A 27555-nucleotide genomic window follows, 5' to 3' on the forward strand; every position below is an offset into this window, starting at 1 on the left:
TACACAAACGCATTGCTTATCACCTGTAAGCCATGTACATAATTCAATTTTTGAGCTTCAAAGTAGTTCAATTTCCAGTGAATTACGAAATGGAATTATATTTAGTAAAGTAAAAATAAAATCTGTTTGTGAAAATGCAAGAAGAATTTCCATCTCACGGATTATACAGCGGAAATTCGTCATTATATTCACTCTTTATGATACAGACCTTTCAATTTTTCACAAATAACCCAACATCTCATCGCCATTGAGAATACAAAGTCACAATGCCGACTTTTTACAACCAACGCCACAACTACAGACAGAAACATTAAATTTAATTACATTTTAAATGTTATTTTTAAATAATTTCCGAGAATTTCTCTGATGTGGAATTTATCAAATGAGCATTTTGTACGGGAAAATGTCATTTTCCCTAGAATAAAAGTGAAATCACACCTTAATACTGAATGGCACAAGTGAAGATAAAGATATAATGCATTTAAGAATATTCACTCACGCATTTATCACACACAAAACACAGTCAATGTCTTATTTTATTATTAATGAATGCGTATCATTTGTCATTATTTCGCGTGATTACCATCCATTAGGCACGAAAAGACATATTCCATTTTATTACATGTTTCAAAAATACATTGAAGCCAATGCGCCAATGGAGGACTTACACATTCAATTAAAAATAATTGTCAATTAATGTACAATTTATGTATAATGAACTAACTTTTCCTCACAGCATCACTGTCACACGCAAGAACATCCTCGCAAAATTGCTCGCGAAAGCTCTTTATACCCGTTTGTTTATCACTGGAGCTCTTCTCATGTCTCATGTGTCGCTTTTTCCGTGCTTCTTGCCAACCCCACACGCCGCGCCCACGCGCCCCAATACTATCTCCATCACGCCGACAGCCCGAGGCGACAGGCTTCGAGACACAGAGGCGCTCTTTTGATGAGTGATAATTGGCCTCCACGCTGGAGTCGGGATTCAGTCACTCTCTCTCTCTGCATCCGCCCACACTCCGCAATCATCGACGCGATTTTCCCCGCGAGACAAAAGGTGCCAAAAAGTGTGGCCGGAATGGGTGGAAAGTGTCCCACCGCCGCCCACACTTTCTCCGCTCGACTCATTTTTCACACACGGCATTCAGCAAAAATGTGAAGAATTATTGCCACAACTCATCATGAATGCCCAAGGAGGTACAATATCCTGAGTAATGTGGAGACATTAAAAATCAATTCCTCCGACAGCACAACATGTAGGGAGAAATCCTTTCCTTTCGTGTGTACATTGCATTGCATGAGACTCCCAACCGAAATGTTAATATTGAATATTGTATATTGTAAGTAAAGAGTATAAATAAACATGAAAAGGTCAACAAGGGAAGTTAAGTGAGAGAAACATTTCTCCCATCTCTAAATTGTATCGATCATATATTAGTGATATTTCTGCCCCACTGTGTCGCTCACCACACGAAATTTCAATACGCCAAGGAACATGCAAAAGCATTCAATTCTGCCGCCGATTTGTCCGCCACTTTCATTTCGCTGATGTGAGCAGAAAAAAGGCCGCCCTCGCACTTCCTCCCTTTCCCCTTCCCGCGGGAAAAAAAAACGCCGGAAAGCTCACAGCAATCCCTCGGCAACAGAGGAAATAATACATATAAATGTACATCGTCCACACAGAAACTCATGAAATTGGGATTGAACAAGTTTAAGCATTCATAAATATAAATATGAGAGCGACAAGGAAGAAAAAGAGTGGTCATAAGAAGGCGCGCTGGGCTTTTTTCCCCATATTTTTTCACAAAAATTATTCCATGCCAGCCCGCAAGTATAGAGAATTTGTTATGATGATTCCCCACGCACTCGCTGGCCAACAAGGCGAAAAAGTCATCCATCCAGAGAGTCCATCATAACTTTTTAACCACAATCGCCATCCCTGTGCTTTGCACACTTTCCAATAAAGCCCCTCGCATTCACCCCGACAGTTGGCCCTATGAAAATTTTATTAATTTGACATGAAAATTTTATGAAAAGCTCAATTTATGCCTTATTAACCAACCTCAGTATCTCACCATCAATGTCAATATGGCTCCGGAAGTTTTAGATTTATCACCAGGAAATTTATGGAAAATTTCTCGTGTAATTCCATTCGACTTTATTGATTTTATTCCACACCACAAAGAAAACCTCTCTGAAAACCACAATCTTCAGATGAAACATACTTTGAAAAATAATTTCCTGCACAAACATTCCACCAGATATAACGAGAGGAATGCAATTTCTGAATCAGTCCAAGACGTGAGAAAAATATAGTTCCGTTTGAGCTGAAAACCCTCAATTGCAGTAACACAATATTAAGTTGAAAAGCTTTTAAACTTTCAATTACATATAAATATATGTATCTGTAATGTATACAGAAGGAAAAAAATAATCAAGAAAAAAGAAAATTGAATTCAATTCAACAAAGTTATATGTTAAAATACATATTTACTTTGTAAGTAGCAATAGATCATTTAAAACTTTGTTTTGTAAGGATTCTCAAACCCGTGCAAAGGTTTCATCAAGCGTTTGTTCATTAATACATCATACCTTCTATTATCTCTTGCTGTGCTAATGACATTTATGCTCAGAAATTCGCCAAAATGAAAAATATTTCAGGAAAACCCCAGAGTTATTTTCACAAATTGCACTTTTTCTTCTCTTCACTTCGAAACCCATATAAGGATCCATCGCTATGCGCACTGCATATATTCCCACCAATTCACACAGAAATTGCACCATCCACTCCAATTTCCAATATAATGCTCAGTATATGTACATAGATAGAAATGTGTGCAGAACACCATAATTTGAGAGCTACAAGAGCGCCCGCATCGAATTATAATCTTCATATCCTCGCAAACAGCAAATAGCATCAAGTGGAAATTCAAATGTATATTTTCATGTTTTACGATATTTACCCAAAACAAAATGCTCCACTTCATCAATCGAAATGCTCTATATTGAATATCACACATTTGTAAACTGATAATGTGATTAAAAGAGCTGAAACAATAAAATACTAAGTGGAATTTATATATTTTTTGTTCTCATCATGCGACACAAAATATGACACATAATGTTATTACAATCAAATAACTAAAATTATTATTCTATTAAAATTTTATTGGAATTCGAAATGCGCTTATGCACAATGAAATTCCAATACAGAAGGTATTTACATAGAATTTATATTGAACTTTGGTTAATTAAAATTCACATTGCGCAAAATATTTTACTAAAATATGACGCATTTTTGCCCCGTGCATAGTTACTCAGTCAAAATAGGGAACCTATTCTGAAGAAATTGCCTTCGATTTCATTGTGCGTCTGTCGCTTTTGCTGAGGAACGCACGAGGACTTTAATACATCTCTTCCGATTCATGAATTTCTGCGTAGGATTATGGATGAGAGGAAAATTCCCAGTGCCAACATGGCCAAAATCAATGAGAAGCAGAGAACGTATGGTGTTGTATCTTTAGAACAAGGCTGAGGGGCAATTGGAAATGGACATGCATAATGCCAGAGGGAAGGAGAAGATTGAGCACAAAAGGACTATCACAAATTTCTCGGATGGTCAATCATGTGAATTGTTACTGTTTCATTGTCAACGGAAGTGCGGGGAAAGTGGAGAGAGAAAAACAATAACCACTTCCATAAGTTAATCGGCTTTTTATCCTGCTCCACTTGGCATTTGACGAGGCAAAATGAATTTCCATTTTTCGAGTGTCAATACCTACATAGAAAATAAATTGCAATTTTAATTGCAATTTAATTCCCTTTATACAGCAACATTGTGCGAGGATTCCGTTTATTGAAATATAGTAGTACATTATAACAACTTTTAATCCACATCGTAGGCGGCCGCCCACGTCTCGTGATATGATGGACAAAAAGGCATTCTTGATATTTGTCACATTAGTTATCTAATTGACTCAATTAGAGATATTTTTGTGAGAAAACTTTCATGATTAATTTTCATCTTGTGCTCCAGCAAATGAGTAGGTGTCTCAAAAGAGTGTTTTTGCCCAATATTAACTCTGGCATTTCTATAGGAGAGCAAACTTTTTTTTTGACAAAGTATCTTAGCATCAATTCATGCTCACTCAAACCGCCATCTCTTCCACCCACAGCCCACAATTTGCGGAGAATAAGTGTGTGATAAAATTGTAGGTCAGTTCAAGGTTGTCACTAAAATATCATCCCTCACTTGCCGCACAGCAGGGTCAATCTTTCACCACTGGGAGATTCTTGTGGGAAATACAAAAAACCACACTGTTGACACAGTCCACCCATAAAATGAATAAATTTCTCCCATAGTACAAAAACTAAATCACTGCTGATGGAATTCCACTCCACCATATTTTCCAGAGAATTTCCACCGCAAAAACTAACTTTGCTCGGGAATTTGAATGAGCGAAATTTCATTTTCTCATATCACTAATTGGGTGGGACGAGGGCTGAGAGTCCACAATCTAGAGAGAAAGGTTTAGCATAAGCGGGAAAGTTCCTAGGAAATGCTGAGTGATGCCTAATTTTTTCCCAAGGGAAAGATAATCATGGTTAAAATCTGTACACCTCTTTCTAAAACTTTCACATTTTGTATGATTATGTATTTCTATTTAGAACTCTCCTTTTGTCCCTAATAAATCACATAACCCAGAAAAATATGTCAAAATTAGGACTTGGATAAAAATTAATTTCTGCGAGTAAAACAATCAACAGAAAATCAAAGCTATGAATCAAGTATTGGAAAAATTGAAGCACTTCCACATCCTAAAATAAAACTTCTACTGATCTGAACACCACTTCTGACCATATTATCTCCCCCTTGTTTTCTCCCCATGTGTGCTGTACGTGCACAAATACGCCAGAAGCTAATTACTTTAGTACCGAGCATAAGTTAAAAATAAACGCGAATAACATCAGTGCCTAGTCACACTGTTACATTCGTTACATTCATCAAGCATGCAGTCCCTAAACTTGTAATTAAGTTGGAAATGACCACAAACCTCTGTCCGCATCCCATTTTACAATGTACCACATTTAGAATGCTTGTAAAATTCTGCGTGAAATACTTAAAATCGCTCCCATTCTACCCCTGTTTAGTTAAACATGATTTAACCATGCATAATTGAATAATGAGGGATGAAATGTGTATAATTTTGACTTGAAGCCAATTTGTTGCTTTTTAATTGTGCACGCTTCACTCTGTGCTCAAACTCACTCTGGGCCACTCAACTGAGAAAATAGCCAAAAGGTTAATGTCATGAAGTCATTTGCTATATTTAATAAAATGTATAATTTCAAAACTGCACTTTCAGACTTTATTTATACGCGTGAAATGCAAAAACAGAATCACATTGGCAATTTCGTATAAACATCAAATATTCAACATTTCATCATACACACAAAAAGATGAATTATTATGGCAAATTCCTCACAATATCATTCATGAGATAAATGTATAATTTTCACTAAAAGTCATCTCTCAGCACTATCATATCTCACATCTTTTCGCATTTGTACATAAAAATAAACATTTCCACGGGAAATATTTTCTACTTTTCTTTTCTTCTCACCACATTTCTCATCAATTCAAAATGGAAAAAAAATATTCGAGCACAAACATGACGCCCCTTTTCTCCCCAAGCACATCCAAGCAACGAGAAAAACAAGCCTATTTAATTAAAAGCATAGATGGTAGAAATGTGATTCTCCATAATAAGTTAAATTACCAAGGCATATAAACACAAAATAAACATATAAACTTATTTTTAGACACACACACACACAACATACTATAATTCCAAATATCTAATTCACATTGCTAATTACGCTTAAGGAACAAGGACAGAGAAAAGAAAATGAGGTAAGTAAAATCCTTGACGTGTTGTACAAGTTCCTGGGCGACGCTTCGTGAATTTTCTGAGAAACAAACTATACTAGAAATTAATTGTACCCGAAATAGAATCATTCGCGGTTCCACGTTCTATATTACAACATTCATGAAATACACTTTTCTTCATCGCAACACTTCTTTTATTGTATTCTTTCTGCTGTTCATACGTTTCCCACCGCCACCTTCCCACCCATCCGCGAATCCCCAAAAGCGCTCAAACATCACACTCTTTCTCTCTGTACCAGAAGCCGGATTGCTCGTCTAATCACACACGTAGAGAAAAAACGCCCACACTTCCGTCTCAAAGCTCCTCACATTTTCCAAATTACTCCATTCACACTTTCATATATATACATATATATTCAAAATGCCCCGCAACAGCACAATCACAGAAAAGTCTGCGCCTCACCTTTATACGCGCATGTACTCGCATTCTATGCTCACTGCACACCCTCTCCGCCTCATTCGCAGCCCAAAAAGCCAGAAATAATCATAAATGAGTCTCTAGAGTTGCCTGACTCTCGTCTCCACCTCAAGTATACAACATGTTCCGTATCATTTTCAACTCATTCATATCACAATAACAATGCTGTGCGGTTTCTGCGGTGAAAATTCTTATCAATGGGAAATTATGATGACCTTTCCGTCATGTACACACTTGTAACGGGAAAATCAAAGAACCGAGTATGAGAATACTGGATAAAATTCTATAAATAACGCAGAACTAATACAGCTAAGTAAGTAATAATCACTCCGAATCAAATAGAGCCCTCTGAGGCTCTGAGACAAAGCGATGTGTCGCGAATTATCACGTGAAGATAGGGGTCTGCATTTTTCCATCAATTGTCCCTGATTAATGACTAATTATCATGCCAAATTTAAAGCCATTCGTTCTAGTCCTTTATCCACAATCCCTAATAGTATATAACTAAGGTCGATTAAGTAAAGGATCAAAGCTCAGAATACATTTAAATTGGTCTTTCATCTATCTATCCAGCAATTCTGCTCTCAACGAGAAACTATAATGATAGGATTTCTACTCACCTCATCCCACTTGATGAACTTTTCGCCTTCCTGCAGTGCTTTGGACACTTCAATGGAGCCCAATTGAACGTACGTTGTAGCATTGCCGCTCACAGTCGGCGACGCCGACAGGGAAGCCGTGTTCCTGGGACTTTGATCCTTCTGCTGTTGCTTCTGGCTGTCTGGCGGCACCGCGACGGCCACAGCGGCGGCCGCTGGACCCGCGACTGTTGACAGAGCCGACGATGCCATTCCGTGTCCTCGTGGTGTGGGTCAGTGAGACAGGAGAGAACGCCGCGCACTTCCTCCTCTTCACTCAGTACTCTATCGTATGACTTGTGTCCAGATATTGTTGATTAATGTCACTATTTGTGCCACTTTGCTACTTTGCAATCCATGTTTGCATACATCGAGCAGTTCTATCTTTTCACTTCTACACACGTTTCATCTGTCCTTTGTCAGAACTGCGAAATGTCCTTTAATGCAATTACTTATTAAAATGGATTTTTAAGCAGAAACACTTCCGCGCAGAAAGTGATATTCTTCAACAAACACCATGAACATAATTGAATTTCATGGGGAGCACAAAGAGAGAGAGAGAGAGAGAAAATGAATTATAAATTGAAAACTCTCACAGTGAAAATTCAATTAATCTGTTTTGCAATTTCACAAAGTTTTTTTCTCGTTTCTTTTACATAGAAAACAGACTTTTATGCACACACAGAACAAATGTTTGTCATCTGAGCGCAAAATAAAAAAAATGTCATGAAAAATCGCCAAGATTTCATCGAATTTGTCGGAGATTGAGTTACAAATCATGTAAAGCGGAAAACATCGTTTCCACTGTCAAATCAATTTTTCAGAAGAAATCCTTGTTCACCAGAGATGTAAAGTAATTCCACGGAAATTAAATTATGATTAACATGAGAATCTCATTTTGCCGTGATTTCGCCACTGACACAAAAAACACACTTTTACATGGCTAGGAATAATTCCCAGAACGACAGACTGACAGTGATAAAAATAAGACAATACAGAATGTAATTTTGCGGACAAAAAGTGTGCAAGAGAGGACAAAAGCTTAGTCTTTGGCATTTTTTTTTAACACCTCTAGGCCTTTAATATATTGAATATGAACTCAATGTGGCGGCTTTATCTCACTCCAGTAGATTAGGAATCACCTTTTGAGTTGTCACTGTTTTTCGGCTGTCTCGCGATAACCGCCAGTGCGAAAAAAAATCGTGCAAACCAGACGAGTGATTTACTCCAGAATGAGAGCCACAATTATTTACAATTACCATCCTCTTTGGGGAACTCTATCGATAAGATAAGAGACAATGAATTGCTTCCCATTTGCAATATTGCCATGGCAGTGTGTTTATGTGAAATTGCTAGGCTCTGGTTAAGAAATGTAAGAAAAAAAAGTTCTGGTATCAAACTCATTGGTATCGAATGGAGAAGAGAATAAAAAGGCCGACATTCCACAGAACATTAATTGGTGATTTTGTGAGCAAAAACACACAATAAATCTACATTTAAAGTCATCCAATCCGACTGAGGTTATTTTGAGAGTGGAACAGAGAAGATGTGTGCGATATTGTGCTGATGGAATGGATCAAGAACTTTCTTCGATTGACACAGTAATTAAATTTGCAGCACGGAGAGTGTAGCTAAACACTTAATAAATTGACGAGCCTTTTCCCCTCGATGAGAAAACTTTTAGGTTGTGATTCGGCTACATTTCCTTCAATTACTCCTTCAGCCAGAAACTTTATCCCCATATAATTCTGACTCTTCGGCATTTGTGTAGCTTCACTATCATTCTACACATCAGAAGATTTGCTATCCCAAATGACACGGTAATAAATTTTGAATTCCTCCAGAGACACATCAAAGCCCGCAATAAAAACTCCAGCCGCAAACTGTTGGAGAATTTTGCAATGTCAAGCAAATTGCAATGAAATATGAAAGGAAAAATTATTTGTTATACGACTAGAAACATAAAGTGTTGTTTCCTCATGCCTAAAATATCACGCCAACAGAGTAATAATTGCTCGCGATTTTTATGGTTACTCTTTTTTATACTTCCCTCTCGCCGAGCCTATGCGAAAAAAAGATCTCACGCGCCCAGAAATTGACTACATCAGCTTCCCCGTCAGCATAAAATGCAAATTTATTCAAATTTCACTTTGGCAACATATTTGGAGGAGGCAGAGGAAGCATTAAAAACAGGCACACAGAAAAAAATGAATGCTATTCCTTACTAAATATCATCACATTCCATCCAGTAAATTCCTTCGTTAAACATCTCATGAATAGGAAATTTAGCACTGATAATTACGATCATTTAACTACACGCAATCTTGTGTATCTCTTTGACCTAATCGGCATTAAAATATACTCTTCAAGTACTACGCATTTCCACCCGCGATTAAGAGCGGGAAATTAGTGATAACACATGCAGGTGTTTTCTTCCATTTGAAATTGTGTCACACACCCATGAAATATTAGTTGTATTGTCAACGAGATCCTCCATTCATAAATCACACCCGCCCTTCTTCACTTTTACCTTCTTTACAATATCTTTTGTGCTCCACTTTTCCCTGGCAGAACAGCAAAAGTATGCATCAAATATTATGAGCACAAAAGTGAAACTCACAGAAAAATTCAGTCTCATTTGCGAAGGAAAAAAGAAGATTCAGAATCGATTCAGATTTCTCAAAACTTTTTTCGATTACTAAACTTTCCGTTCATAATAATAAGAACGATAAAAGAGTTTCTACCTCACATTCGAATACGAGAAATATCTTAAGTCAAATTCAGATAAAACCTTGGTTTTATGTTATTTTACGAACAACATAAATTTCCAGTGAACCACAAAAGCTAAAAAGCAGGTATTTTAGCTAAAATTTTTATCTCATTGCCACTGCAATTGCTTGTGCCCACACTAAATGGCTCAGATCTTAGGGAAAAAAACGCTTAAGAAATCGACTTTTTTATCTCAATTTTGCGATCGTAGCATTTTCTGTTCGCTAAGTTATGGAGCAAAATAACTATAATTTATAGAAATCCTATTTTGAACTTGTGACCATGATATTCGGAATGTCTTATGTTGCGTCAATCGACAAGTTGGATGCTGTTAAATTGGCAAATTTATAGGGGTTGGTCTGGTTTTGCAAACCTAAAGTGTAGCAACTATGATAAATGTGCTGAGAATCTCCGAAATATGAATCAGAACTCCTTGAAGATTTTCCCATTTCCAATCCTTCATCAAAACCCCTGTGAATCCTGGCCAGAAAGCTATGAAATTTTAATTAGCAATTATACACGCATAGCCAGTGAGCGACCGCCGCTCTCTCGTCCTTCCACCACGATTAGCATTCTGGACAGAGGGCGGCCCATCGTGCTAATTTGGGCAGGATTCAGCCATTCAAAGCATCCAATACCGGAGGCATGGATTAAAGAAATATCGCCCGTGTGACCTTTTCGCCATCATCTTGGCCTTTGCGTGGAAAATATCTGGGCTCCTCTTATTAAGGATATATCCACCCATAATGGTTGAAACAAATAATCGTAAAACAAGTTTATGTTTACAAGGAATCTCATTAATTTCCCAGTATATTCTAATCCCGTCCACCCATCCATTTCATCCTCCTCTTTTGCTCCCCCTTTTGCACCCTTATTATGCTTTTTTTTCACCCACAAGCAGGGGGAAAATTAAGGGTCGATGAATCAAAAGCGAATTAATGTTGAAGGGAAAAATTCTCAAAAGAAAGTGTTCTTCAATCTTCTTGGCATGAAAATAAAAAGGCAGTTCAATGGAAGGATTTTTAACAAGACACGCAAGTGATTTATGTGCTTCACTCTCTCAGCCACGATAGCCACTTTGTTCATTTCATTCACTGACTTCAGCATTAAGTGGCTCATTTGAGATACTCTCATATCACGAGTGGTGACAATTGCATTAGCATTAATGAATTGTTGTGTGTATTTCACAGTGGAAAAAAATCAGAATATGGCAAATAAGTTGTATGGATTAAAATGCATGCATTTCATTAAGTCGCATCGCCATTCTGTCGCCAAACATGAAAGTCATAGAGCCGCGCATCTTCCAATTCATCAAAATTCACTGGCATCTCAAGTAAATTTGCCTTTTAAAGGTACGACTTAACTTTTTACAAATCCTCTCTGTGCAATCTTTTCAGCATGCAAATTTCGTGGACAAATAAGGAGGAATTTATACCGTCAAATTATTTATTTCGTATACATGTGTATTCAGTGAGAGAAGAAAAGACTATTTTTAGACAAAACTCATCCCGACTTCGCACTTTTGTATTCCAATCAGCTCAGAAGAAAGAAATATGTACTGATGAGAACATTGCAATGCGACAGAGGAGAAAAAATTAATTGTGCTCACTTAAAGGAAAACATATTGATAACGCGTGTTAGCCATTGATCACAATGCAGGAGAGTGGGTTTATTCTGGAAAAACCTGCTTAAACATTCAAGATTCCATCGAAAACACCGATTTTTCTATGAAAGACTAAAAATAAAAATAGATAGCAAAAAATCACGAATTTCATTGCATATTGCCGGATTTGGCATTAAATGAAGCGATTCCCACTCAAACAATGTATGTTAAAAATGTGTTATATTTGTTTAAAACAGTCTTTCCTATTCTGTGCGTCTTAAAAAATTCACATGTGCTTAAAATTTCACCCCTTGTGATATTTGCTATTCTGGCTCACACGTGTTAAACCAATTTGTACCGTCTGAATGTGTAATTTTAAAACGACCTTCAGGGGTTGTTTAAATTTTTCAAGCATGAACATGAAAAATATTTGCAATTAAGTCTTTTTATCATGGATTCCTACTTGGATTTAAATAATTTTGGCCAATTTCATCTTTTTCTTCTCTATTATTTAATGTGGAATCGATTAAAACTCTCTAACGCTGTTTTAGCGAAAATAGCAAGGACTGTTTTTGCTTATTCATTCATAGATTAAACTTTTACGTGTTTGAATCTTTAACATTCTTCAGTTTCAGTGGAAATCTCTCTGATTTAAAAAAAATGTCAGAGAAGAGTGAATTTTTCAAATAGATCTATTTTTGTTTTATTGGTTTCGATTTGCTGGTGCTATTTACTTTCAACTCACTGTATTCTCATTCATCCAGCGTATTCTGGACATTAAAGGAATTGCTTCTCAGTCTTTTCATGCCCAATGACAAGAGTGGAAATTGCAAATTCAAGTGCGAACAGCAAAACTGATATGATCGCGATTTTGTGGCAATTTTTGGGGCGTGTTCCATCGAGTCTCCGAGAAATTTTCGTGCATTCTGAGACCTTCTGATTTTCAGTCCAGAAGGTCCGAATTGGAAGGTAAATTGTCTGATTTGCCGTGGCGAGAAAAATTCTCCGGCGAGCAGTTGAATAGTTGCGGAGAAATAAAATATATAGCATTTATTTCATTTTAATGTTTTTCTCCATTATGCTAAATATGGCACAGATTGACTGGCCTTCAAGTTATCACACGTCTATTGGAATCACTCATGAGAGTGTTATTGAAAATGTTGAAGAAAAAATGACTCGCGCTGCGGCGAGAGCGCCTCATGATGTGTGGCCGGAATCCCGCCAATTGCCCAGGAATCCCCAACTGGCCCATCTAAAAATACAACTCCTGCACTCCTCGCGTGCCTTTTGGCCTCAACGTGACAAAATTGTGGCGCGTCTTGTAAATTCATTTAAAGGCAAATTAAAATGCTTAACACACTTTGTGTGTCTCACTCACTTTTGCTATGTAAATAAATGGAGAGGCTCGCGAGACTCGAGAGAGGCTGCGATGAGGAGCCGCGCCAACACACACTCGCACTCTCGAGGCTCTGGGCATCATTGACAAATCGCCGATGGAGAGAGAGTGTGGCCAGAGATGAGAGGTGTTGCTGACCAGCCCCATCCTCGTCATTCCGGGAAGACCCGCATCCTCCTCTCTTCCCAGCTAATCACTGTCTATCGATCGGCGCGATTATCTCAAGTTGGGGATTCTGGGTGTCACTCTCTCGTGCGCTCTCTCGCTCTGCGAGGGCGGCGTCGCAGCCACACACACAAGACGAGACTCTCAGGGGCGAGACACTCCCGGATCTGGACAGCGAAAAAAACTGACCCCCACCGGGGAGTCCTCAAATCTTATCACCGCACTATTTCCCTCCTCCATCTATCTCTCTCTCTCTTTCCCTCTCTCTCTCTCTCCTGCACACGTCCTCCGGACTCACCCAGCCACTTTGACTTCTGCTCACTGTGAAATTGCACTGAAAACTGGTGCGGCAATCCAACCAGTGCTGCCCCGAGTGCTCCCCGCTACGCAAACTGACAAAATCATCGTGACTTTGGAGCCAAAGCCACATACGAAATCGCCACGAAGCGCACTTTCCCACGCCCGACACAGAATTTCACCACTTTCGCTCCATCTTCGTGGACTCACCACCCCACATAACCTCAACGTGTGCTCCCGGGGCGCCACCTGTGGTGGCGGGAGAGCCATCCAACCCACACGCGAAGTCACACAATAAAAGCCTCTTTTGGAAGATTAAATAGGGCAATAATTTAATTCCTGCAGCAGTCTTGAGCAACTCTAGTGACTTAGATGGGCAGTGAGATCAGAATTCTGTGACTATGTCACCATCTTCGTGCCTCCGGATGGGATCTCCCTTCAGCATCGCCATAATCATGCTGCAAAATGAAGATTGTGGCATTTAAAACAAGATTTAAAAGCAGAATGTAGCCCTGAAGCCACTCTCTCAGCTCCTACCAGTAGAGATAGATGAAGAAAGCCATGAGATAGAAGACGAGATTGATCATACAATCTCTCAAGTGTTTCTGCACCATTCCTCTGTTGTGAATCTCCGTTGGATCATAGATACCCATATTTCCGCTGGGTATCCTTGCAATCTCGTAGATGATCCACGTAACAAGCGGGAAATTGAAGAAAACCAGCCACCAGTGCCCATTAATAATCAGAAAGATGACGAGGAAGACGTGCGCTCCAGCACGAGGAAGAACCCAGAAATTTAACTTTGAGCAGCACTGTTGAGCATTAAGGTAGTCACACTCGAGATCCGAGAGGATTATCACCTGAAAAGATACCAATGGATGCGGCAAATTAGAAGAAAACGCCCCAACAATATCCTACTTTAGAATATTTTTCAACTTACATAGTAAACGAGGACAAACAGCACGAATCCCGTGTCGAAGAGAGCAAAAGCAAACAACAGAGTTTCTGGTATCATCCTTCTGAGCTTGCGTTGAGGATAAAATGAGTATTTTTTCTTGTGTGAATTGAGGAAAATCTATTTTTCTCTCATGACTCCCGGACCTTCCCGGACAAACGCGCACCTATGACAATCGCGAGAGGGGAAATCGATGCTTTGCTAACTTCATTCGGATTTATTTGAAAATTCAACGAGAATACAAGAGATTCAGAAGACTTGTGATTCTAAATGCGAAGATATAAATTAATTCATATGGTGGAACATTCCAATTTTTCAAATATTAGATGCATTAGATGTGAGGACTAGAAAGGGAGCGCATTATAGTGTCAGGATCGAGATAAAATGTGCTCAAGCCTCCAAAAACGATGGTTTTGTGTCTTTGGCACACTTCAGAATGGAGTACATAAACTTAACAAAACCAGTGTCTTTGGGCTTCTCTAATCCCCGTTGAAGCCGATTTTTCATCACACCAATGAATTCTCGATTGCTCAGTTGTCCATCGACTGCAAGACGAGGAAAAAGTCAGGCAAGAAAGTCTCAACTTCCCTGGAAAATATACTCACGGTTCTCATCGAAAATCGTAAAGACCACCTCTATCACATGATCAGACAACTCCACGTGCGCCACAGTCCTGGCCACATGCTTCAGCGTGCTATGGTCGATGGCCGCTCCTGCGATGTGGTAGAAAGTCAGCGCCGTGTCCACATCGTTGATGTTATTGAGAAAGTGGAAGAAATCGAGATAATCGTCCTTCGAGATTCCCTGACTCTCGTCTTTGTAGCGCTTCTTCACCAACTTCATCTTCTTGGCCTTCTTCTTCTGCGTGTAGCCCGCATAAGCCAGCATCAGTTCGGCAAATTCCACCTCAGAAATTCTGCCATTCTCATCTGGATTCTTCCGTGTGAACTCAAGTGTGAGAATTTCCCGCTGAAGCTGCTTCTGGAAGTCCAGAAATTTCTCAATTGTCAGCTTCTGGTCCATCTTCGGGCCGAAGAAATACGTCGTGAGAGCAGAATTTACGCCCTTGAAGGTATTTCCAGTATTGGCGTGATCCCTGTGGCGATTGCCAATGCTTGTCTGTTGCCTGATCAGCGTGGCGACCTTCTCGAACTCCTCACAATCAACATCACCATCGCCATTGAGGTCAAACATCTGGAAGGCAATCTCAAAGTGTCTCCGAGAAGCTGAAATGATAATACCAAGAGATAAATCGGTGGTTTCATAAGCAAAAGTCGTTTACTTTATATACAAATTTCTAAATTCCAATAAATGTGATGAGAAATAGGGAAAAATTCCACTGTAAGACATTTTCAAATTTCTCAAGGACCTTAGAAAAATTAATCTTAGGGAATTAAAACTATTTTAAAAATGTGTCTCCAAAAAATCTGGAGACATCTTATACCTAATAACGCGCTGACGATACAAATTGAAAATTGAATTGGGTTCAAATAAATTTCACAGATTTTCGCCTAAATCATGTGAAACAATCTTTGTTTATGGAACTGACGAACTGTTGCTTCCTCGGGAAGCATCGCTTCGCACCCTCGCGCTCGCATCCGCAGGTAATTCAATGCGATAAGGAATGATGAGCAATGGAAATTCACCACAATTCCCCAAGTCACGAGACGGGTAATTGAAAAATTACAAATTTATAGCGGCACGCTGAATCATTTTGCGCCCCGGGACGATGGTAGAGGTGCACCGCACAATTGAATAAATATGTAATTGGACGCGGCCGGGAGGCTCTCGCGTAACCGCATGCACGCCAGCAATCCTTGGGTGGGGGCCGAAGGAGCAGCGTGAATCTCCAACCACCCTCCTGTTGGACGTCCCTGTGCGCAGGACAAATCGATAAGGACCGTACATTTTTTCCTCTCCCATTCAGATACCAGTGTTTTTGGGAGTGACAACAACTTCCGTTTTATCTTCTTCATTTTTTTCGTTATCTCTTTACAAACAGCCAAAATTCCACGCATTTCCACAACCTCCCCGAAAAGCCATCGCGCGACAGAACGTAGCGAAAGTTTAGGGTGAAAAATCAAATTCACGTGTGCAATTTTATTGCATTTTTCAAAAGTCTTCTTTCTCTCCTTCGGCGCCTCTTCAATCTCACACTTCCCTTCCCTACTTTCTCAGTGTTTCCAGTGCAATTTGTGCCAATAACTAATTATTTCCATGCAATACTACTTCTTGACGCTTTAACCGAGGTGCTTCATATTTTAAGCGAATTTAACCAGAATTTACTCAATCCTCCATTTCTTTCGCCAAGTAATCGTTGCGAGATTCATTGTGCCAAAAAGAAACGAAGCTCCACTGTCAGCAATGAGATGCGGAAAGCCAATGAATTCTGTCGAATTGTGAGATAAAAGATTTGAACAATCCAAGAGTAGTCACGAAGAAATGATGAATGAAGAGCACCGAGATGAGGCCTATTCAGACAGTGAATGTGAAGAATCGCACGAAGCGATCGATGCTCAAGAGACGTTTTGTCCTATGTCTCAAAGTCCTCTTGGCCATCACCGTGTTCAGCCTCTACGTGGCCGTGCTGCTGCGCGAATCCCTCCAAGCCATGGAGGACAGCAAGGCCAAGACGACCTCATGGATCACTAAGACTTCCCATCGAAGCAATGGAAAGATTCTCATTCGTCATGTCTGGAGAAATTCCACGAATCACACGAAACCAGCCCAGCCAACAAAGCCCACCACACTCAATCCCATCTACGAATATTCCGAAGAGGTCAACGCAGCGGCCGAGAAGGATTTCACAGACAGGAAGAATCTCCTCTGGGACACGTGCATCAGGAGAGGAATGGTGGGCGTTTATCCACCGAATGCCTGGGAGTTCTTCATCTCCTCTGGACACGGATTGGCGTGGTGCAATGTCTTCAAGGCAGCCAGCAGCTCATGGATGTACTACTTCAACATTCTCGGTAAGAATTCAAAGACGTAATGGACCTTAAAATCTAGGATCTGAATGCCCTCTTCTTTTCATAAGATTTCCTCATATTTATCCTCCCTGATGTTATTTTAGTCGATTTTGCGAGATTCAATTTTTTGTAGGATCACAGATAGAGCTAATGTTTCTCTTTTCCTCGTTTCACCCCATAACTTACACGGTAATTACTGAGATTATGGCAGGAGCAATTATGCTCAGACACCATGTTTTATACGACATCCCAACTCCATTCTGGAGTGAAAACACAATTTTGGCACTTGTCCAGGAGTCACACGTGAAACAGACCTGCTGACAGGGTGATTGAAATCATTTAACAGGTGGCTACAATCTGGCATATCTGCAGAGGACAAAAACATCCCCCCTCGAGTTGGCTCGCCAGCGCTTTCCACGACCAACATTGCCCGAACTTGCTGACGCTCTCGCCAATTCGATATCCTTCCTCATCGTGCGTGAGCCCTTTGAGCGCCTCTTGTCGGCTTACAGGAACAAAATCGAGGGCTTTCGCAACAAGTACTACAAGTTCTTGGCTGAGCAAATCGTGCGCAAATACCGGAAGACACCCAAGACGAAGGACACATCAGGACCAACATTCAAGGAGTTTCTCACCTATCTCATCCATCACAGCAAATCCGGCGGACGCTTCGACGAGCACTGGAGTCCCATTTACAGCTTTTGCACCCCGTGCAGCATCAATTACACCCTCATCGCCAAAGTGGAGACCTTTCAGCGTGACACCGAGTATATCATTAGACAAGCAGGACTGGAGTCGCTGCTGCTCAACAAATTACCCAATAAGAAGGTACGCGCCATATCCAATCGCTCAACCAGCGACACACGCCGCCTCATCCCCAAATACTTTGGCCAAATTGACGCCCAAACCCTGGACCAAATACTTGAAATCTACGAACCAGACTTTGAACTCTTTGGATACAATTTCACAAAGTACTATGAACTCATTGAGCAAGTTTGAGAGATTCACATATTTTTCCACTCTCTCTCTCTCTTTCTCTCTCCCCACCCATTTTATCCTCATGGAAACTATCAATAGGCATAAATATGTAGGCAATATAGTAATCTACACTGGCACTAACAAACTAACACAACAGACAAGATAAATGGTGTGGTGGAGTAGTAAAAAAGAAGTGCACATTAATACGTAAAGTGATTGTAGTTTAGGAATATATATGAAATTTTCTGTGGAATTCTGGGAAAATATATTTCAGCGGTATATTCAGGCCCACCGAAATCCACCAAGATAAAAGAAAAAACCCTCAAACAAATAGTAAAGAAACAATATTTTAATAAATATTAGTAAAACCACGTCCCAGAATTCCACTTCTAGTTTTGCACACAATTTCAATAGAGAAGAAGAAATATATATAACTGCAATTTATTTTCTAAAATAATTTCCCAATAATGCATGAATCTAACATTTACGTTTTTGATGTAATCTCTCGTGCATGATACCAAAAAAAAACGATTTAACTTCGGAAGGACAATCTTTACGTAAATGGATAAAGTAAATTATTGAATCGATATATTTTAACATTTTTTCTCCAGCCTAAATTTAATGAAAAAAAAAATTTGACGGAAAATTTGTGTATATTGTATGTGAAATTTGGAAACTTCGTGCATTGTCTAAAGAAAAATTTAAAAAGTGTATTTTTACAAAGAAAAAAAAATCTAAGAATATGGAAACATGAGAATTTGGAATGGATGAAATTTTGCCAAAAACCCAAAAAGGAACAAAAATATGATAAAAGAAAATTATTCGATGTATTTAACTGTTTTATCGAAACAAAAAATATATATTATATTAACTGTGGTGTTGTCAAGATGTACCTTAACTCTTATATAAATTGTATTATTCTATATATTATATATTTTAAACTATTGTCAGACTGAATAAAAATTCGTTTAACGAGGAATAAAGTGTCCTACTCACTTGAGAGCACCGTCAAGAGGAAGATGTAGTCCGAGAAGGAGATCAATCCGTAAGAGCCGAGCTTGTAGAAGATCGACGTCTGCTCGAGAGATAAATCCAGGCGTTCCGTGACAGACTGAAAAAGGCACAAAACGGACAAGTGACAGTGAGGAAACTCAAGACAGAAAGCTGAGTGTCCTAAAGCCACTTAAGAAAATTTGGAAGAGAGAAAAGAGGAAGTTTGGTTGCATGCCGTATTTTGTAATGGTATAATTTTGAAAGGTGAAATTCTACATGCAATTGTGATCATTTCCTTACAAGAAGCCAATTTACACACACTGTGCATCACTTCTCTAAGGTTTAAGACATTGAAAATCATGCCACATAATTATTTTATTCACAAAACAATCCATTGCTTCACAGAAATACAGAAAAATGAGGTATTTTTTGTACAAAATGTGATAAAAGAACTTTTGAGAAAAAATGAGTGTCCAAATTGCAATGTCAATTTTTGTAGACAAAAAATGAAAGAATATTTGGGAAAGAGAGAAAAAGACTTAAAAAATTAGTTTCTCATCGGCTAGTTAAGGAAAAAGGCCTCAACAAGATACCTCTTCAAAGGTCTGAAAGTGAAGAAGTGATTTTTATGTGTTAAAATACTTGCATTTAGTTTCACATTTCATATAGACAGGAATAAATTTCATTAATTAAACTGATTTAAAAAAAATATATACACACAGGTTAAATAAGCAAAAGTTTCACGTTAAACATATCATCAGAGGGTTTAGCAATTGATTCCTAAACCACAATGATTTTAAAGCAACATTTTAGAGTTGATTTTCAACAAAAACATACACAAAACATCTTTTTTTCGTGAAATAAGGAATTAATAAATATCGAATATAAGAACTAAGGAATAATTAAACGTTGGACGATTATTCCAAGCGTAGGAAAGATAGGATTTCAATTAAAGCTTTCTTACCTTTGGATCATATCGACGATACTGATCAAGACCCAGACCTAAAAGTACATTTCAATTGAAATCTGTGTCGCTAAAAGGAATCTCTTTTTTTTCATCGTTAAGTAAATTCAGGACGAAAGCAAAAAAGGCCAAAATTGCTGAACACAAAAGATGATTAGATATTGGATTTAGGTACCCTCAGGCTGCTTCACTCCCGGTGTCATGCTAGTCAAGAAATCTATCGGGGTCATAAACACCTCGTACTCTCCATGTCCGCCCAGGGGCACCTGGACTGTGGCAAAGTAGCGGAACACCTTGTCCGGAGTGGAGAATTGCCTGATTCTGTTCTCATACTCGATGATCTGGGTTAGTAAAGTGATTAGAGACAACATTTTACACACATTTTGAAAGACAACACAGCATGAAATTAGTGATTATAGCAGCGCCTAGCATGGATTAATCTCATCTACTTCCTAAATCTACGCCTTCACCGCGGGATTAGTGTCGCTGTCTACTTGGCCAATAAGAAAACCTCTTTACCGTCAGGCTGCTTCATTCCTGGCGTGAGCGATCGCAGAAAATCATAAGGCGTCATAAAGACCTCCGTCGTTTCGCCGGAAACAATTCGAATGGTGGCAAAGTAGCGAAATATCTTATCTGGCGTCGAATAAGTTCTGATTCGATTTTCATACTCTATAATCTGTCAACTAAACATTATTTCAATCTACCCTTGTCTGCCCAACCATAATCTCTAAATCACCTTTCTATCGCGAAACCCTATTTTCTCCTTCTTCTTCTTCTCCGGACTCTTCTCGTCATCCTCACTCTCAGACACCTCCGAGTCACTCTTCTCACTCTCAGCCGAAGATGAATCCTTTTCAACGCCAGTGTCAGCATCGACTTTCGGGAAAATCATCTTCTTAATCCTGAAATGAAGGAGAAAATTATTTTCACTTACTTCTTCTTCCGCCCCCAAAACACTACTCAAATATACCCTTTGTAGTTGAGCATCGATAAAAGTGTTCCCAGTCCGACCATCAAGTAGAAGAACTTTGTGAATGTGGGCACGACTTCTGGCTTGTGGCCAAAGTCCTTGTACTCCCTGCTTTGCTGGAAGCTGACTGCGGAATTCTTGGACATGCGAAAAGCACATTGTTGACTGAGAACTTTCGCCGGCTGCCCATACAGTCGATTACTCAGCACCGTCCTGAGCACAAGAGTGCCAAATTTGAGGGATGACATTGGGGAAATCTGCTGATAAATCAATTTTTCAGTAAGCTTTGCCAAGAGACGTCCTCTGATTGAGGTTATTGTATGGAATATTCAGTTATCCCTACAGAAGTGTAATATTGTTCGGAAATTTAATTGAAATACCAAAATACACACTCTCACTTACAGTCTAATGTACTTTTCCAAGCAGACACGAGCGATTTTCCGCCCTAAAACCGCAATTCCCTTATCAGTGAAAAAGTCAAAACATCAAATTCAACACCCACCGTCACTACCACAAGTTTCCGCCAGAGGCGCTGTGCGCGAGTGGTGAATAAAATCAGATGTCAATTTTGCAAGACAATAGAGAAGTTTTGCGTGAGTGAAATGTGAATTTTGCTACTGAAATATCGTGCTGATCGTGTGAGAAAGTTCGTGTTGACTGTGAATATGGTTGAACCAATATTCCAATATCAGTTTAGGTTTATTTTGATTGGCGACAGCACCGTGGGAAAGTCATCACTGCTGAAATTCTTCACAGACGGACGATTTGCTGAGGTTTGATCGCCCCATCTTTTCATTGTTTTCTTTTGCACTCCGTGGGAATATTTTGCACACAATTCCTGCTTATATTCTTTGGCACTCTCACTCGACCCGAGGGAAGTGCATACTCGATGAGTGTGCTTTCTCCTAGAGTGGCATTCAATGCACATTCTCACTGTCAAGGCGAAAACCACAGAGTCACGCAAAGTGCGTAGTTTAAGCTTCCTTATTGTTTTCTTGGCTCTTCTCGCAGCTCTCGGATCCCACAGTGGGTGTGGACTTCTTTGCCCGACTCATCGAAGTGCAGGATGGCACGAAGATCAAGCTTCAGCTGTGGGACACGGGTAAGAGGCTTCTCAACCTTCGATAGAGCGCAAGTCAGTGACTAATGCAAATTCCCTCCCCACGCAGCGGGCCAGGAGAGATTCCGCTCAATCACAAAGTCGTACTACAGGAACTCCGTGGGCGTGCTGCTCGTGTACGACATCACGAACCACGAGAGTTTCGAGCACCTGCCGCTGTGGATGATGGAGGCGAAGCGCCACATAGAGCCCCATCGGCCGGTGTTCGCGCTGGTGGGCTGCAAGCTGGATCTAGTCAATAGCGGTGGGCGGCGCGAGGTGAGCGTCCAGGAGGCGAAGTCCTTTGCCAAGCAGCACGGCCTGGGCGGCTTCGTGGAGACCAGCGCGCGCACGGGCGTCAATGTGCTGGAGGCGTTCAGCATGGTGACTCAGGAGGTGTACAATCGCATCCAGAGCGGCGAGTACACGGTGGAGGACGGCTGGGACGGCATTAAGACGGGCTTCGCCAAGACCAACAGCCTCGACTTCAATCTCGTCATGGGCGAACCGGCCAAGAGTTCGTGCTGTTGACTTGGCGCTCGCCAATCAACTTTGGGATACATTTTTAGATGTAATGTTTTATGCTAAATACAACCCTGTCTCACGAGAGAACGTTCAGTAGAAATAGGGCGAAACCGAATAGAACAAGTAAAACCCCGAATTTACAGTCCCTTCTTCCTCAATTGCTGTCATATTTTCCTCCTAATTTGTAAATAAAATCATGCCTAATTTGATCTTTATTTGTAAAGATTTTTTTTGTTGTAGAGATTGCAATTTTATTGTTTTTATTAAAATTATAAAGGAACAATTTTTTTCTTTTACTTTTACGGCTGTCTAACATTTTATTTTCTTTTTATTTTACTCATAATTTCATCATCACATACAAGGAAAAATGACCTTTCTGATTTCCGCGCTGAAAAAAGGTCCACAAAATACTCTTTCACAAGTAAAATGCAATAAACACTCAGAAACATCTTAGTATTCTTGAAGTTCCTCGACGATTTGTGCATTAATTCACTGTACAACAAATGTTTTATTAACACTGAGATAGATAAGTTGAAAAAGAGTGAAGAACAATTAATTGTGATTATTGAAATTTCATCAAAACTCATCTTCATGTGGGTAGGAAAATCGCCTTTTTCCGAAATTATGCTCAGTCTTCACATTAGTGCACATTGTTGTACAGTGTTTATTGAAGAACTTATCGCGCGCGCCTCTCATTTTATCAAATCCACACAAAATTCCCTCTTTCTCTCTCTCTTTGCCTTATCAGCTCGTCATTTGCAAGATGAGAGGCAGTCAGAAAATCCGAATGGCCACAGCAAGAGAGTCACTTAAATGATAATCTTCTTGCGATTGAGTTCAAGTTGAACGGTTGAGAAGATTTGCAAAATGAGGAATTTCTTATTGATGAAGGCCTTGAGAAAATTGGGCACAGACGCCTGGAATAGGTCAGCACAGAAGCGTGGATTGTTCTTCGCCTCTGGTATGAGATAATCCCAAATCTCTGACATTTTGCACCCATTGCTCGTGTACAGGAAGCAATCCTTCCGCGCCAGGATCACATACTGCACCTTCAGCTTGGCCAATTCATTGTAGATCTCCACGGATTGCTGCTTCCCATAAATCCCATACACGATCCTCGTGCGCTCCTTCATGTCCTGAAACTCCGTGTGCGGATGATTGACAATGGGACGTTTCGTGGCCACCAGAACCATTGGTGTGATGTCCATCGGCCCGGCGAACACCGCATTTGTCTCCGTATTGTGATTAATCCACTCCAGCAGCTCCTCCAGCTCGTAGTTGTCCGGATTCGCCGGACTGTACTGCCCCTGCATGTTCCTCAAGCCCGGATACACGATGCTGCTGAGCAACGGGATGAGCGTGAGCGCCCAGTAGATGCGTATTGTGCCGTCGAAGAACCACCGACGAGGTGGCAATGTGGCAGCGTTGAGGCAGATGAAGGGCGTGAGGATGAACTTCAGTTTGGCCACAGCCAGAGCGAAGTAGAGGAAGAAGAGCGCCTGCAGCAAGTTGTACAGGCAGAATGTCTCCAACTGTGTGGTGGAAGGCTTCGGTGGCTGAACTGGATCTGTCTTCTCCTCCGGCGTCTTGCGCTTCGCTCCCGACGACTTCTTCGCTTCACCGGAAGCCTTCTTCCCTTCGCTCTTCAATTTCTCCACATCCCAGAGGAACTTGTTCCTCTCCTCACTCTTTGGCTTAATTTTCGCCTTCTCAATCTTGTACCTCTCATAATCATAGTCACACTTCTCCAGCAAATCCAGACAACTCTTCAATTCCGCCGTGGTTTTGGGATTTGACAAATTCTGCAGCGTCACGAGATTCTCCTCCATGAAGTCCTCCGTGACATAGTTCTTCGCCCGTTCAATTGCCTCCGCTTCCAGACGTCGATTCCGCCTCCTGCCCAGACACAGCTTCACGGCGCACAGCATGAGCAGCACGGGGACAATCTTGGGCGCAAATACAGTAATATACTGTACAATTGTGTCTGTGTCCAGGAAAGCATATGAGGAGTTGCAGAGATACAGCAACTCCACCAGATTCGGCAACTTCAGGCCGAACTTGGTGAGGAAGAGATTGATAAAGTGTCCATTAATGTCCTCACTCGCATCCTTGCGCGACGATACACTCATCCGATCCGTGATGTCGGACACAAAATACGTGATGCTGATGAAGAAGCACAGATCGTGCAGAAATCTCTTCGGTCGACTCATTTGCACCTCACCGCGTTCCATGTTGCGGAATAGTAGGAAGAAGATCAGCGCCACAATGAGGGAATGATTGATGGAGAGGAAGAAGTAGCGATTGCCAAACATGGCGTAGTAGCAGGAAATGTTGGCCAGAACATGTGCCAGTGCATAGTTCAGGACAAACTCCTGCGGCAACCACTCGAGTTCCACCATCACGAAGATCACGATAGTCTGCGTGGCGAAGATTGCGGCCGAAAATTGCCAGCACATGTGAGCAGCCGCCGTAAGGAGCGCCAACTTAATGATCTGCAAGAACATCAAGATATAAATACATCCCACGCCTAAACTAAGAACACAATTGCCCAACCATTATGTAATTCTGCGTGAGAATCTTCGTGGCATTCCACTTGAAGGTCTTTATGCTGAGCCTCGCGATGCACATTGTGAGGTAGAACATTTGCCACACGATAAACAGAATGGCAAAATTCTCCCTGGCCAGCGGGAATTCCGCCACTCTGCTGGCATTCTCGTGGAGGACAAAATAGTAGATCACTGTGGCGATGCCGCTAAACACGTGATTGCTCATGTACGTCCCGAAGAGGTACAGAAAGAAGACCGTGAGTCCCGCCGTCCACCAGATGAACTCCAAATAGAAGTGGACAGGCTCTTCCAGGCCTTCGCAATTCATATGCGGTGTCATCTCGTGACTCCTCAGCGATGTCCAGCACGTCTTAGAAGAGCCCGCGCCACCCATATAAGCTGTGATATTGAGGTACTGCTTGTAAAGAAATCTGGAAGCGACAATCATTCAGTCTTGCGCAAAATATACTTCAGCCACATTCTTACGCTGCCAGGATCTCCGGATATATATGGAACTTGTGGATGGAGTTTATAGTGCTGGGATACTCCGTCAGGTTGTCGTGGATAAGCTTCTCAAGGCCTCCGGCGAAGGATTTCGCCTCCGCGAGTCTCTTGTAGAAGGAATAATACAGCCCATGTTCAGATGTGAAAAGAGCCTCTCGCTCGAGTTTCGACAGATGACTAAAGTTGGTCTTCACCTCAAACACCGTCCGGACATGGTAGATTTGCAGGAAGAACAATCCCATGCCTGGAAAATGGGAAAAGTTTGAGTAAATAGAGAAGCAAAAGCGGCTTTTGAGGTTATCCTGCTCTCTTCACTGTTTTTCACACGCAAATCCTTACCGATGAAGGTGTGAGAGAGTATCACAAGAATCTGAACACGCTTATCTATGGTTTGTGCCATTTTTCACCCAATTTCTATGCACTCTTCTAGGGTTTTCAGCCAATTTTCCACCCAGCATCACTCCACCCTCGGTATTCACCACATATTCACCATCGCCACCGATACTCACCGCCTGTCAACAAAACAGCTGACGAGGATAGTTTTTTACGGCGACCGGAATGAAACACAAAAAGTGGCAAATCCGCAGCCAAATCCAGTGAAAAGAGTCGCAAAGTGCGCGTGGAACGTGGCAGATTAGCGGGTGGCACAGGAAGAGACACAGAATGTTGCTGTGGCGCTGGATTTTCCCCTTCTGCTGTGTCCTCGTGGCAGCGGAGGCTCGTCTGCTGGAGGGATTGTACTGCGGCAGAGAGAATTGCTATGATGTGCTCAATATCACGAGGGAGGCGACGAAGCAGGAGATATCCAAGTCCTACAGACAGCTGGCGAAGAAGTACCATCCGGATCTGCATCGCGGGGAGGCGGCTAAGAAGGAGGCCGAGGAGCAATTCAAAGCAATCGCCACGGCTTATGAGATTCTGCGGGATGACGGTTCTCGCGGAGACTACGACTACATGCTGGACAATCCACAGGAGTACTATGCCCACTACTATAGATACTATCGTCGCCGGGTGGCGCCCAAAGTGGACGTGCGACTGGTTCTGTTCGTGACAATCTCTGTGATCTCTCTGATTCAGTACTTTAGCTGGTGGCAGCGCTACGAATCCGCCATAAAGTACTTCATGACTGTGCCAAAGTACCGGCACAAGGCGCTGGAGATTGCACAGCAGCAGGAGACGGCGCGGATGAGCAAGAAAACGGGAAAGCAGCGCTTGTCGAAGACGGAGCAGAAAGAGGAGACGGATAAGCTGGTGAGGAAAATCATCGAGGAGAACATGGACATCCAAGGGGCCTACGCTAAGCCCAGCATTTGGGATGTTCTCTGGGTGCAACTTATCATCTCTCCGTACACAATCACCAAGTGGGTGGCCTGGAACGTACGCTGGTTCTGGAAGTTCATCCTCTTGCGGCAGCCGTACGGCGAGGAAGAGAAGTACTTCATCATCCGGAAGTACATGAAGATGGGCCAGCATAAGTTCAATGCCATTGAAGAGAGCACGAAGAGGGAGTACTTAGAGCTGGAACTGTGGAAGAAGGAGAACTTCAACCAGTGGAAATTCGAACAAGAAGAGGCGATGAAGAAGGAACTGGCCCAGAAGGCATCGTACAGATCAATCCGGCGATACATGAAGTCTCATGGGCCCGGCAGAATAACATTCGAAGACTAGTTCTCCATCGCATATCGTCAATCGTCCTCATTTTTTATACTTTGCACCTGTTTTCTATTTATAAACAAGGGTAAATGTTCTGGAAAAATGATAAAGAAAAACACTGTATTGTTGTGCGCGATTAGAATATTCAAAAACAAAACTC

The 27555-nt window shown here is 41.1% G+C and overlaps 7 protein-coding genes across 12 annotated transcripts in view; 3 read left to right on the top strand and 4 right to left on the bottom strand.

Moving 5' to 3' along the window:
- Positions 1–13347, bottom strand: part of LOC132261562 (1-phosphatidylinositol 4,5-bisphosphate phosphodiesterase classes I and II) — a 51288-nt gene extending 37941 nt beyond the window's left edge. For both annotated transcript variants that reach the window (XM_059760432.1, XM_059760431.1), the window contains exons 1-2: positions 13238–13347; positions 6989–7443 (exon numbers count right to left, since the gene is read on the bottom strand). In XM_059760432.1, the coding sequence (XP_059616415.1) occupies positions 6989–7219 (231 nt within the window). In that variant the 5' untranslated portion in view covers positions 7220–7443; positions 13238–13347. The remainder of the gene's footprint in view (positions 1–6988; positions 7444–13237) is intronic.
- Positions 13348–13578: 231 nt separating this feature from the next.
- On the bottom strand, positions 13579–14358 carry LOC132261574 (protein cornichon homolog 4). The gene is made up of 3 exons (XM_059760449.1): positions 14177–14358; positions 13774–14096; positions 13579–13694 (listed from the first exon to the last, which is right to left on the bottom strand). Exons 1-3 carry the CDS (start codon positions 14249–14251, stop codon positions 13622–13624), a joined length of 471 nt encoding a protein of 156 aa, XP_059616432.1. The 5' UTR covers positions 14252–14358; the 3' UTR covers positions 13579–13621.
- Positions 14359–14380: 22 nt separating this feature from the next.
- LOC132261565 (calcium uptake protein 1 homolog, mitochondrial) lies at positions 14381–21584 on the bottom strand. Of its 5 annotated transcripts, none has more exons than XM_059760436.1 (9): positions 21471–21584; positions 21069–21325; positions 20835–21000; positions 20271–20436; positions 20096–20133; positions 19725–19736; positions 19135–19249; positions 14797–15417; positions 14381–14736 (listed from the first exon to the last, which is right to left on the bottom strand). In XM_059760436.1, exons 2-9 carry the CDS (start codon positions 21314–21316, stop codon positions 14582–14584), a joined length of 1521 nt encoding a protein of 506 aa, XP_059616419.1. In that variant the 5' UTR covers positions 21317–21325; positions 21471–21584; the 3' UTR covers positions 14381–14581. The 5 variants fall into 5 exon arrangements, with proteins under 5 accessions (XP_059616419.1, XP_059616421.1, XP_059616420.1 ...); XM_059760438.1 differs by lacking the exon at positions 20271–20436 and adding an exon at positions 20615–20774 and having other exon boundaries at positions 21471–21583; XM_059760437.1 differs by having other exon boundaries at positions 21069–21328; positions 21471–21579.
- LOC132261567 (carbohydrate sulfotransferase 11) lies at positions 16116–19111 on the top strand. The gene is made up of 2 exons (XM_059760442.1): positions 16116–17163; positions 17507–19111. Exons 1-2 carry the CDS (start codon positions 16641–16643, stop codon positions 18157–18159), a joined length of 1176 nt encoding a protein of 391 aa, XP_059616425.1. The 5' UTR covers positions 16116–16640; the 3' UTR covers positions 18160–19111.
- Positions 21585–21615: 31 nt separating the features above from the next.
- Positions 21616–22779, top strand: LOC132261573 (ras-related protein Rab-39B). Its single transcript, XM_059760448.1, has 3 exons — positions 21616–21841; positions 22080–22170; positions 22238–22779. The coding sequence occupies exons 1-3, from the start codon at positions 21734–21736 to the stop codon at positions 22696–22698; spliced, it is 660 nt and encodes a 219-aa protein (XP_059616431.1). The 5' UTR covers positions 21616–21733; the 3' UTR covers positions 22699–22779.
- A 559-nt stretch (positions 22780–23338) lies between these two features.
- On the bottom strand, positions 23339–26251 carry LOC132261576 (C-mannosyltransferase dpy-19 homolog). The gene is made up of 4 exons (XM_059760451.1): positions 26082–26251; positions 25725–25986; positions 25302–25669; positions 23339–25219 (listed from the first exon to the last, which is right to left on the bottom strand). Exons 1-4 carry the CDS (start codon positions 26140–26142, stop codon positions 23502–23504), a joined length of 2409 nt encoding a protein of 802 aa, XP_059616434.1. The 5' UTR covers positions 26143–26251; the 3' UTR covers positions 23339–23501.
- LOC132261570 (dnaJ homolog subfamily C member 25 homolog) lies at positions 26252–27552 on the top strand. Its single transcript, XM_059760444.1, has one exon. The coding sequence runs from the start codon at positions 26406–26408 to the stop codon at positions 27408–27410; it is 1005 nt and encodes a 334-aa protein (XP_059616427.1). The 5' UTR covers positions 26252–26405; the 3' UTR covers positions 27411–27552.
- Positions 27553–27555: the final 3 nt, after the last annotated feature.

The sequence above is a fragment of the Phlebotomus argentipes genome, unplaced genomic scaffold, assembly GCF_947086385.1.
Source record: "Phlebotomus argentipes unplaced genomic scaffold, Phlebotomus argentipes genome assembly contig_15, whole genome shotgun sequence".
In the NCBI taxonomy this organism is placed as follows: Eukaryota; Metazoa; Arthropoda; class Insecta; order Diptera; family Psychodidae; genus Phlebotomus; species Phlebotomus argentipes.